Below are 13,114 nucleotides of genomic sequence, written 5' to 3'. Positions count from 1 at the left end.
GACAAGCAGACTTGTTACTTCATTTAGGTAGGTGGGGTAGTACAACGGAAGAGGCTTCTACTCCTGTCACTTCCTTATCCTGAAGCGGGTCTTCATCCTATCCTAGATATGAGGAGATTGAACAAATACATGCGTCATCTCAGATTCAGGATAACGCTTGCCTCTGTAATCCCACATCTTCAGGCCCATGACTGGTTTCTAACTCTTAACTTTTACGTACAGGACACGTACTTCCATATAATCATCCACCCAGCTGACAATAAATAGTTCAGATTCGTGGTGGGCCAAATCATTACAAGTAGAAAGTACTGCCATTCAAACTCTCCATGGCACCAAGAATCTTCATGAGGTGTCCAAAGGTAGTAGCAGCACATCTTAGAAGGAAAGACATTCATGTATACCCTTACCTGGATGATCAGTTGTGGGAAGGCAGATCCCAGCAGGACATGGCGGCAAGCCTGAAATATGTTCTCTCTGTTCTCTCAGCCAGGTCTCATAGTGAACTACAAAAAATCGTCTTATCCCATCTCCGAATGAGTTCATAAGAGCACTGATCAGCTTGGGTTAGCAAGAGCATACCTTCCAAAGGACAGGTTCCTGTCGATGCAGTTGCTATTACTTAGGTTAGAATTATTCCTGATTGCAATGAATCATAGAATATCAGGATTGGAAGGGACCTCAGGAGGTCATCTAGTCCAACCCCCTGCTCAAAGCAGGACCCATCCCCAATTAAATCATCCCAGCCAGGGCTTTGTCAAGCCTTACCTTAAAAACTTCTGAGGAAAAAGATTCCACCACCTCCCTAGGTAACGCATTCCAGTGTTTCACCACCCTCCTAGTGAAAAAGTTTTTCCTAATATCCAACCTAAATCTCCCCCACTGCAACTTGAGACCATTACTCCTTGTCCTGTCATCCGCTACCACTGAGAATAGTCTAGATCCATCCTCTTTGGAATCCCCTTTCAGGTAGTTGAAAGCAGCTATCAAATCTCCCCTCATTCTTCTGTAGACTAAACAATCCCAGTTCCCTCAGCCTCTCCTCGTAAGTCGTGTGTTCCAGTCCCCTAATCATTTTTGTTGCCCTCCACTGGACTCTTTTTCCAATTTTTCCACATCCTTCTTGTAGTGTGGAGCCCAAAACTGGACATAGTACTCCAGATGAGGCCTCACCAATGTCGAATAGAGGGGAACGATCACGTCCCTCTATCTGCTGGCAATGCCCCTACTTATACATCCCAAAATGCCATTGGCCTTCTTGGCTACAAGGGCACACTGTTGACTCTCATCCAGCTTCTCGTCCACTGTAACCCCTAGGTCCTTTTCCGCAGAACTGCTGCCTAGGCATTCGGTCCCTAGTCTGTAGCGGTGCATGGGCTTCTTCTGTCCTAAGTGCAGGACTCTGCACTTGTCCTTGTTGAACCTCATCAGATTTCTTTTGGCCCAATCCTCCAATTTGTCTAGGTCCCTCTGTGTCCTATCCCTACCCTCCAGCGTATCTACCACTCCTCCCAGTTTAGTGTCGTCTGCAAACTTGCTGAGAGTGCAATCCACACCATCCTCCAGATCATTTATGAAGATATTGAACAAAACCAGCCCCAGGATCGACCCTTGGGGCACTCCGCTTGATACTGGCTGCCAACTAGACATGGAGCCATTGATCACTACCCGTTGAGCCCGACAATCTAACCAATTTTCTACCCACCTTGTAGTCCATTCATCCAGCCCATACTTCTTTAAGTTGCTGACAAGAATACTGTGGGAGACAGTGTTAAAAGCTTTGCTAAAGTCAAGGAACAACACGTCCCTTGCTTTCCCTTCATCCACAGAACTAGTTTTCTCGTCATGGAAGGCAATTAGATTAGTCAGGCATGACTTGCCCTTGGTGAATCCATGCTGACTGTTCCTGATCACTTTCCTCTCCTCTAAGTGCTTCAGAATTGATTCCTTGAGGACCTGCTCCATGATTTTTCCAGGGACTGAGGTGAGGCTGACTGGCCTGTAGTTCCTAGGATCCTCCTCCTTCCCTTTTTTAAAGATGGGTACTACATTAGCCTTTTTCCAGTCGTCCAGGACTTCCCCGGATCGCCATGAGTTTTCAAAGATAATGGCTAATGGCTCTGCAATCACATCCGCCAACTCCTTTAGCACTCTTGGATGCAACGCATCCGGCCCCATGGACTTGTGCATGTCCAGCTTTTCTAAATAGTCCCGAACCACTTCTTTCTCCACAGAGGGCTGGTCACCTCCTCCCCATTCTGTGCTGCCCAGTGCAGTAGTCTGGGAGCTGACCTTGTTCGTGAAGACAGAGGCAAAAAAAGCATTGAGTACATTAGCTTTTTCCACATCCTATGTCACTTGGTTGCCTCCATCATTCAGTAAGGGGTCCACACTTTCCTTGACTTTCTTCTTGTTGCCAACATACCTGAAGAAACCCTTCTTGTTACTCTTAACATCTCTTGCTAGCTGCAACTCCAGGTGTGATTTGACCTTCCTGAGTTCACTCCTGCATGCCCGAGCAATATTTTTATACTCATCCTGGTCATTTGTCCAACCTTCCACTTCTTGTAAGCTTCTTTTTTGTGTTTTAAGATCAGCAAGGATTTCACTGTTAAGCCAAGCTGGTCGCCTGCCATATTTACTATTCTTTCTACACATTGGGATGGTTTGCCCCGTAACATCAATAAGGATTCTTTAAAATACAGCCAGCTCTCCTGGACTCCTTTCCCCCTCATGTTATTCTCCCAGTGGATCTTGCCCATCAGTTCCCTGAGGGAGTCAAAGTCTGCTATGGTATGGGTGTGTCTGGGTCTGCTGGCCCTATGTCGCAAGCATGTATGTGTTGCTGCTTGCCAGACTTCACCAGTAGTCCCTTCAGCTCTGTCTCTGGTGAATCTATTTCTCAACAATACCCCAGATGAACAAGAAGGTTGTAGTTTCACCATGTCATCTCAGAACTGAGAGAGTGGAAGGAACCCAAAAAAGTGCATGGAAGGGTACTGTTCTTTGCTCCCTGACAATGACTTTAACCACAGATGCATCAGGGACAGGTTGGAGAGTCCACCTGGGCTGTCCACAAATACGAGGGACCTGATCCTTAAAGACATGGGGCACTACATCAGTGTCCTGGAGCTTAGAGCCATCAGGCTAGCCTGCATGGCCTTCCTATCTCTCCTTCAAAATTACACAGTGCGGACCTTGGTAGATTACATGTACGTGATGCACTGTGTAAACAACCAAGGGAGTGCACACTTGGCCTCCCCTCTGTCTGAAAACTATTAAGTTCTGGTCGCTCCAACATATGATAAACCATTCATTCTTCACCTCTTGGGTGTCATCAACAACCTGGCAGATAATCTGTTTACCACACATGAGTGATCACTGCGGAGGTCCTTCAGAGAGCTGATATTCCTTTGTTGGGGGACCTCTATGATAGGCTTGTTTGCCACCAACATCAAGTGCCAGATGATTTGTTCCAGACCGGGCACAAGCCTGGGGTTGCTTCTGCATGCTTTCTTTCTGCAGTGATCCCAAGGACTTCTGTATCCCAGGGTAACAGCCAAAATCAAACAAGACAAAACTGTCTTTGTGTTGCCCTAGTAGCTGAGATGGTTTTGGTTGACAGACCTCTTACAAATATCCATTCTGCTGCCTATCCAGCTCCCAGATTGGCCAGATCTGATTTCCCAGCACCATTGCCAGATAGTCCATTCAGACGCAAAGTCATTGTGCCTGCAGTGTGGTAGTTGCCTGGTTGAGTATTGCAGACAGAGACTGCTCCCTACAGGTATAGGAAATCCTGATACAGAGCAGGAAGAGACTGCCCAGGAAGACTTACTCATCTCAATTGAAGAGACTCTCTATATGGGCAGTCCAGTATGGCCTGGACCTGGTCCAGACCTCAGTATTGATGATTTTTGACTATCGCACTTAAACGTTCAGTTCTATTAAGATCCACCTTGCAGCATTTTCAGCTTGCCATTTACCTGAACTGTTTTGCTTGGTCTTTTCTCACTGAACATTATCAAAGTTTTTCAGAAGGCTATTACGTACCTACCAACCAGTCTTAGAACCTACTCCTGCCTGGGACTTCAACATCATCCTCCTTAGATTTATGAAGCCTCCCTTTGAACCTCCTTCAGAAAGCCACTATGAAGCCTGTCTTTGGAGTGAGGAAATATAGGGAGCAATCACTGTGGCTAGAGGAGTGAGTTAGTGCCAAGCACTTATGGCTGAACCTCTGTATACAACATTGCATAGGGATATTGTGGTGCTAAAACTTCATCCAAAATTCATCCTCACAGTGGTCTTAGAATTTAATCTAAACCAGTCTTCTTCCCAAAGCCACACTCCACACTGGGAGAAGAGAAGTTGCATATGCTAGATGTGTCCAGGTCCTTGCTTTATTATATTCAGGACCAGACTGTTCAGACGGTCTCCCAGTGTATTTCTGGCACTAGCCAGGCATTCTAAAGGTCAGGCCACCTCTTCACATAGAATAAGAAATGGATAACACAATGCAACTCACTGTGTTACCAGGTGGCTGATGTACTTCTCCTAGCCAACATTAAGGCTCCCTCCACCAGATCGCAAGCAACATCTTTCTCCTGCTTCAGTAATGTGCTGATATCAGAAATCGGCAAAACAGCACTGTGGACCACTGACCTTGTCAAGCGTTTTACTTTGGGCTTAGCAGTCAAGTCTGATGCCAAGCTTGGGAGAGCAGTTCTTCAGTTACTATATTAATGGATGCAGCTGAAACGCCTTCTTCCCACCATCCTGAAAGGATATTGCTTGCTGGTCACCTATAGTGGGATCCACTCACACGTACTCCAAAAGAAAGGTTACTTCCCCTACTGCAACTGTGGTTCTTTGAGATGTTGTAGTCAGTGTGGATCCCATGACCCATCCTTCATCCCTGCTTTTTGGAATCCTCAGCTGTCACTGGCTTCGAGTTGCGAGGGAACTCAGGAAAGGTGGTGGCCACTGCCTTTTATGTCTTCACACAGGCATGCAACAAGGCACAGGCACACACGTGGCCCTAAAGGACGCTGCTACTCAAAGGACTCGGGTAGTGTGCATGTGGTACACGTGCAACTACAGTGGGATTCACACTTGATTACAACATCTCAAAGAACCACAGTTACTGTACAGTAACTGTTCTTTCTCTGGGTATTACCTCAATCCCACCAATAAAAATAATCTTCAGGATTCATGCAGATTATCAGTTTCATGGTTGTGAGGAAATGAATGTTACACATGAAATAAAGAAAAGATCTTGCTTGGGATTCATTAATTTGGAGGCTTCAAGAGAACTCTGTTCTGTTTGTTGTTGTTAAATTCATCTCTTGTCATTTTTAATCTTGACGTGAATTGATGTATTCTGGGATGAGATAGGGACTTTCCCCAAGCTTGTTCAGTCTGGGGCTTCTCAGAAAAAAAATTCCACAGCACAATATGTACACATTTAAATTTAAATGATCATGCACATACGAAAGGTCACTTTTATTACCTAGATCCTAAATTGTTCAGCTATACATCTCCAGATGAACCATTTTATTGATCGACTTGTTCACTTAGTATCCCCCTTCTGCTGCTGCTTAAAGTGAGGGAAAGTGACTATTATGATTGGTATACCTTTATTTTATCCCAACCATTGCAAGTTTCCTTAGAGGAAAAGCACGTGGGGACTTGGAAGGGGATAAGAGTCTAGAAATTCCTTTGTACCTACTAGCTTGCTCTGTTAAATTATTCTATGCAATTGTTACTTCTTTCACTTTGTTTTTCTATTCAATTACTAAGAAAATTTATTTTTATATAGTGCTTCTCATACTAATGGTATTCCATAATACTTTGCAAAAGAATGAGAATTCCATCAGTATCTTACTGATTGTGCGGTGACTGTATATGTGAACACAATAGCCATAATCATAATTAATTCTATTTTATAGCACTTTTCTTCCAAAAAACACATTAGTGTTTGTATGTAAATATTCAGGAATCACTTCACCCATTACAACGGTTGGCACAACTGTTCAGTGGTGGACAACAACAGTAGGTAACAGTTTTAAGATAAGAAGTAAGGAATATTATATCCGGTTAAAACTTAAGCAATATCTTACACCCAGCTTGTGGATATTAGCACCTGTTTTGAGATAAGGAATGTTGCCCAGGAGAACAGAGGTTGACCCTTTCTTCTTTTTCAAAAAGTGCAATAGGATCTTTACATTCTTCCCTGGACAGAGAGAGATGAAAGTGGTTTTTCCTTTTTATCTCATCCCAAGCACATCTTAATAGGGTGGTATGATCTCAGATACTGTAGTATCTAAACTGCATAGGAGTTGAAGTCTGGTGGAAAACTGGAGCCCCTGGCCATTCTTTTTTCTGTTTTCAAGTCTGTTAAAACGCAGAATGAATGCAAACTCTTTTAAAGTAACTTTTTATTACTTGTATAAGCTGAGAAATGTATCATCTTAAAAGATTTGCTGCTTCTTTTTGCTAATAGTTTGCATGGCTGTGTGATTTTCACTGGTACTTGCTTCTTGCAGTGGGACTAAAGTTGAACTCTGTGGACCCAACAATGAGCATTGACCTGAAATATTTGGGTGTGCAGCTCCCGCTCTCCTACTCAAAAAACTACTCTTTGTGGAACTACCCAAGAATCAATCCTGGCTGTTCGGGTAGGTAAACCATGCTTTCAAAATACATTATTCTTTCAGCATTATTGTTGAGGGCTTGAGGGGTTGGGGTTAGTTGTGTATGTGGAATAGGAGTTTTAAATAAAGTTGAATGCCAGTGATGAGAAGGTATCACATAGGAATTTTTTGTTTTTAATGAGGAATCTTTATACGAAAGCCATATATCATAAACTTGCTGTTTAAATTACTATGAACTTCTTGGCCAAGTGGTCTACCATGTGACGGTCAGGCTCTGATTTTCAGTAATGGCATTGTCATGCAGCTGTACACCTGCTTAGTGCAGGCACTCATGTATGTGTATAAAATTGGGTTTTCCCTAATGGACACACATAGATTGCCTGTCTAGCCATGAGCTCAAAGAAAATTTGCAGTTTACATGTACGCATGGAGTCATTTGTGTGTATGGTATTGGTGATATTTCATATAGACCGGACTCCTGAAATTGAGGCCCCACATGTCGATTCTAAGCCTTTTTTTCTGTTACTTTGCTTTAGGGTGCTGTAGTCACAGTCAGTTAGACTTCCATGTTGTTAGGGGGCTGAGTTAGAAGTGGTATTGTTCCACATGTAGAGGATCATTATTCATTCATGTGTAATGTTTTTGCACCTGGTTGATAAGGTGAGGCTGGCTTGTTTTCTTTCCAGATGCTGGGTTTCCCTTTGTTTCCAGGACAGGGAAAACGAATGATTTTACCAAGATCAAGGGCTGGCGAGGGAAGTTTCACAGTGCTTCTAGAAATGAAGGTAAGAGGTAGAAAAGAGTGTTTCCATGTGATACATGTGGCCCTTTTTCTGTCCTAGGAGCAGATCCTTTCAGTTTACTTAATGCTTTATTTTAATTTTTAGTGAAATTTTTGGAGCAGAAATGGTCATGAGTAAAGAATCCCCTGGTTACTGTGATTTCACTGATACAGATTTCAAAGATCTGAATGGGGTTTTGTGGAATCAGAGAGATTTTATTTTCCCATTGTGATTTATTCTACTTTGAAATAGGATAAAAGTGTGATTTTTATTTTGTACAAATGACTGCTGAGAAAAGGCAAAAGCTAACTGAAATAGGGTTGTTATTACTGATCCATTTTGGACTCTATATAAACAACCCTTGTTTAGAGAGGTGTGGGAACTCTTATCTTCAGTGTTGCTTTAGACTGTTCTTTGGGGAAGAATCTGCAATTTCTTGGGTATATATGTTTAAAATTATAATGGGAGTAGATACTTCATAGGTTGAGGAAACCCAACCTTTGCCTAATGGGAGGCTGCTTTTGGCAACTTGCCAGGAGCCAGAAGGCTACACTGAATTTAAATAAACTGTAGTTAGATTGCAACCACTGTAATAGTTTTTTAATGCAAAGGTGTACCTTGGAGAGACTACATATCCTAGTTTGTAGTGCTCCAAATAGGTCTTCATAGTTACCCATTCAGAGTGAGATGGAACACTGTACCCTGAGACTTGTAACTGCCATGAGCCACCCATCCATATCAAAAATTCCAGTGGCTGCTAGGTGCATTGTTGAACTGAGTGGCCATATTTGGCATGCATGCATGCTGTGCTATGATCACCCATTTCATACCCAGATGTTGTATAAAAGCTTTGGAAAGTTAAAGAAATTACTGTTCTCTATTGACTCTACCTATTAGGAGAACTGACAGTGTACTTTCTCTGGAGTTATTTCCTGTGTATTTGGATTCCATATTTATTCAGGTAGTGGTTCAGAAGGGTCTTTGAAGAATCGCTCCGCTTTCTGCAGTGACAAGCTGGATGAATACCTGGAAAATGAAGGGAAGCTGATGGAAACAAGCATGGGATTTTCTTCTAGCACTTCCACTTCTCCTGTGGTTTATCAGCTGCCAACCAAGAGCACTAGCTATGTACGAACACTAGACAGTGTTCTAAAGAAGCAATCCACCAGCACTCCATCCACCTCTTATACTTTTAAGCCTCTCGCTGTGTCTTCTGCCTCTAGGAAGATGAAAACTCAGAATAAACAGACAGCTTCAAAGAGCCGAGTAAAACCATCCTACAAACCCATACTTCCTTCACCTGTTGTATTAAAGCAGAAACACAGCTTTTCAGTCCCAGGGGAGAAGGTTACTAAGTCTCTGCCAAGTAGCAACATGGCTAATCAGGTGGATAATTTTATGGTGCCAGCTCTAGAAGAAAACATGTTGCCAAAGCAGATCAGTCTGCGTCAGGCACACCAGCAGCAACAAGCTACTCGCCCACCAGGTTTGTCTAAATCTCAGGTGAAGTTGATGGACTTAGAGGACTGTGCATTGTGGGATGGGAAACCACGGACCTACATCACAGAAGAACGAGCAGACATATCCCTGGCAACTCTGCTCACTGCTCAGGTAAGCTACTGTAATTACCTCCCTTCTCTTCCCTATCAAACCTACTACTTCTGCACTCCAGTGCTTCGTAGCTAGGGTTTAACAAAGAGATAATGATACTAATAAAAATATACAGGGTGCGGGGTCACCTTTTCTTACCGGTTAGATGTATTGCTCTGTAGAAAAAGTCAAGAAAATGTTTTCTTAATTTGTCTATCTGTACCAGCAATTTAGACAGTTGGAGATAGAAATGGGGTTTGCCATTTCAGAAGAACAGTTAACCAGGAAAAGCATATAGTTGTATTGGCAGTCCCCACCCTTGTCCACATTGAATCAACTTCTTGTCTTGGACTCATGTTTCTATTGTAGCAACAGCTATTATTTGAGTTAAAAATTGTTGATACAATATAATTTTCTTAATCAGAACTCCCCAGTGGAGATGCTTTTGTCCACTTCAAGAAGAATTTCTAACCCAGAGAAGCCATCTTTTTTTGTTTAATAGTATTTCTGCTATTCTGGGAGCTACATTGCCAATAGTGGTGTTTGGATTTGCCAGTGTCATTGGCAAGAGGCACTGCCCACCTGGGACAGAGTGAAAGCCTACTGTCTGCCCAGTAGAAGTGGCAGTTGCAAGACCCCTAGCATGGGAAAAGATACATATATCAGAAAGAAAAGAGGAATAGAAAATACTAGATAAGTGCAAGAATTAATGTTGCTCTAGGAATCATAACCTTTGTACATCCTGGAATTGTAAGTGTACAAAATGTTATATTAACATAGACTTTTGATATGTATCTTAATATATTCGGTTAATTTTGTTAACTATGTACCATAAAACATACAGGTACATACATGGTAACTTGGCATTTCCTGTTTTGTTTTGTTTTTTTAACTTTGCACAGAATTGACGTTGCTTTAATGTATTTAATTGAAAATAAGTCCTGCTTATATCAATTCCTAGGTGTATCATTGATAGGGCCCTACCAAGTTCACGACCATGAAAAATGCTTCATGGACTGTGAAATCTGGTATCCTCCCATGAGATCTGTATAGTATAGGGTAAAAGCATACAAAAGACCAGATTTCATGGGGGGAGACCAGTGTTTCTCAAATTGGGAGTCATGACCCAAAAGGGAGTTGCAGGGGGGTCACAAGGTTATTTTAGAAGTGTCACAGTATTGCCACTCTTTCTTCTGCGCTGCTGCCTTCAGAGCTGAGCGGCTGGAGAGTGGTGGCTGCTGACTGAGGGCCCCGCTCTGCAGGCAGCAGTTCAGAAGTAAGGGTGGCAATACCATACCAGGCCATCCTTATTTCTGCGCTGCTGCTGGCAGCGGCTCTGTTTTCAGAGCTGGGACCGGGCAGCAGCGACCGCTCTCCAGCTGCCCAGCTCTAAAGGCAGCACCACCGCCAGCAGTAGCGCAGAAGTAAGTGTAGCAGCACCACAACTCCCCCTACAATAACCTTGCGACCCTCCCACACCACAGCTGCTTTTTGGGATCAGGACCCCTACAATTACAACGCTGTGAAATCTTAGATTTAAATAGCTGACATCATGAAATTTATGATTTTTAAAATCCTGTGACTGTGAAATTGACCAAAATGGACCATGGATTTGGTAGGGCCCTACTCATTAAGTATGAATCTCAGCTCTTCTGCTTCTTGGATTACCCACTGTAGAACATCAGGTGACATGACCGCACAGCAACTTTTAGTGCAACTGTTCTCTATCCTGTCATTCAGTGTAATTTGCAGTTTCTTCTGCCCAGGGCAAGTCCTCAGCTTCCTTATAGTTGGTCTTCTGCTGACTGCAGCTTGCTCAGAGGCAGAACCAGGCCTGTCAATCAGGGTGGGGTGGGCATGACCATCCCCTTGAAGACACCACTCTGTGTCCTGTCATTCAGTTTAAATTGCAAATCCTGTACCTGATGTTAATTGTGTGGTGGCATTGATTGTGTATGCAGATCTTGTATGCATGCATGTTTTTTATCTCAGTAGAATTTCAAATGTATACGTATGTATTTTTTTTAAACTTTAGGCTTCTCTTAAAAATAAACCTATCCACAAAATAATCAGAAGGCGAGCACCACCGTGCAACAATGATTTCTGCCGTCTGGGTTGTGTCTGTGCTAGCCTAGCACTGGAAAAGCGTCAGCCTACCCATTGTCGCAGGCCTGACTGTATGTTTGGCTGCACTTGCTTGAAAAGAAGGGTGTTAGTAGTAAAGGGAGGATCCAAACACAAGAAAATCCTGAAGAAAGCTGTGCGTGGAAGCCTTGTATTCTATGGGCCACAAGGGGAAGAGCAGCAGGAAGAGGAGGAGTTGGAAGAAGAGGGTGATGGGGAAGAAGATGAGCTGAAACAGAAAGATAGGAGGAGGAGAAAGAAGGTGGAATACAGTGAGTATTACCAGGGGCAGAGTGATCACTCAAAACAATTTCAAAGCCATATGCTTTTTCATGAGATTTTTATGTTGAATTTATAGCAAACACCTTGCTGAATCAAGAAAGTAGGGTGAGTTCTAAGAGATTCTGTACATGCAACTTCCACCTACTTTGCCAGAAACTAACTAGAAGCAAATCTTGTTTCCTACTTTATTGATATTTTAGAAATCTGCCTTTCATTTAGCTGCGTGGTTGACATTTTTGGAACTTTTTATGGGTTTATGACTTGTAACATAGCCAGGTATCATTCAGGGTACTTGTAAAAAGTCTGTCGCTTGATTATCATCCTAAATCAGTTCAGAGGCCCAGGATGTGAGTCACAACACATTGATCATTATGTAATTTGGGACTTCAGTATTATTCACTCCTTTGTTTGCTTTGCCCAGTATTTCATTGATCCCTCTCACAACAACTGAACATCTAGGGCCATATCTTCAGCTGATGTTAGTTGTCTTAGCTTCACTAACTTCAATGAAGCTATGCTGACTTCTATACCAGCTGAGGGGCTGTCCCCTAATGTGTATTGGGGAAATAAGATGGCAGCTGTCAGTAATGTATTAAACACCAAAGAGAGGTTGAAATTGATGTGGACTGTACTTTGTTCGTACTCTTAAATATTGATGGCATTGTCTCATCATGTTCCAGTCAGTTTGATTTATGGAATGAATAAGATTCTCATGCTACAGAGAAACATCACAAAGTCTTGGGTGTCTTGATTTTATTACACAATACGGAAGAAGATTGCACAATGCGTAGAACTACTTTCTTTATTTTTGTTTAATATTTAAATAGTGACAGCATTCTCTACTACTGTTGGCATTTGGTAAATGAAGATGAAGTTTAATGTAATTTTTACCTTGGTTCCTTTCCCTTTCCCCTTGGTGTGGGCAAGGACCAGCCACTCTTGCCTAGAGCTTGAGCCCAGAAAGAGAACCAGTGCTATTTCCTGGGAATGTGAGTGCTTAACTAATAGGAGGCAGTGCTTAGACTTAGATGGATATTTCTGTAATTACTGTAGCATTAGATGAGACATTTTCACTGCAAAAATATGCTGTTTTAAAAAACGTTTTTTCCTCTTTCATTTTTCAGCTATCTGTGATACAGAGCCAGAGCAGCCTATTAGGAACTGCCCATTGTGGATAAAAGTAGAAGGAGAGATAGATCCAGAACCAATTTACATCCCAACACCATCTGTCATTGAACCAGTGAAACCTTTGGTGCTGCCTACCCCAGAGCTCTTGCCTTCCAGTAAGAACAAATCTTCCAATGGAGTCAAACCAGGGAGAGTGTATACTCCCAAACCCAACCCAGTGGTAAGCAAGGAAAGGAAGATGCTCTATTTTCAAAGGAAGAGGGCAAAACCTCCTTGTGTGTTAAAAAAACAAACCAGCCTTCACTAAAAATCTGTACAAATCAGTATCTGAAGTAGGTTGATATGAGATTTAAGTCCATAATTGGATACTTTTGTAAATAGAATTTTGGTGAGGTGGGGTTGATTTTTTTTTTTTTCTTCCCAATTTTAAAATCCGTTGGTCTTTTATAAACACATTATTGCATGAGTACAAGTATGGACAAAAGGGGTTGTGAATTTCTAGCAATAATGCATGCTATTTTGCAAAATACAGAACATTCCATTTCCTTAAATACT

At 42.4% G+C, this 13,114-nt stretch overlaps 1 protein-coding gene across 10 annotated transcripts in view; it reads left to right on the top strand.

The window, feature by feature from the left end:
- MGA (MAX dimerization protein MGA) overlaps nt 1-13,114 on the top strand; it is a 94,970-nt gene that overhangs the window by 30,480 nt on the left and 51,376 nt on the right. For 9 of the 10 annotated variants that reach the window (XR_013346370.1, XR_013346371.1, XM_077818848.1 and 6 more), the window contains exons 6-10: nt 6,546-6,677; nt 7,340-7,438; nt 8,397-9,046; nt 11,061-11,421; nt 12,556-12,779. Coding sequence is in view for 8 of the 10 variants with exons in the window: in XM_077818848.1 (XP_077674974.1) it covers nt 6,546-6,677; nt 7,340-7,438; nt 8,397-9,046; nt 11,061-11,421; nt 12,556-12,779 (1,466 nt within the window). In the remaining 2 variants the exon portion in view is untranslated. The remainder of the gene's footprint in view (nt 1-6,545; nt 6,678-7,339; nt 7,439-8,396; nt 9,047-11,060; nt 11,422-12,555; nt 12,780-13,114) is intronic. The other variant, XM_077818850.1, reaches the window with a different exon arrangement.

Source organism: Eretmochelys imbricata, chromosome 6, assembly GCF_965152235.1.
Source record: "Eretmochelys imbricata isolate rEreImb1 chromosome 6, rEreImb1.hap1, whole genome shotgun sequence".
Taxonomy (NCBI): domain Eukaryota; kingdom Metazoa; phylum Chordata; order Testudines; family Cheloniidae; genus Eretmochelys; species Eretmochelys imbricata.
Note: the sequence above shows the minus strand (reverse complement) of the source record. Positions and strands in the feature narration are given on the sequence as shown.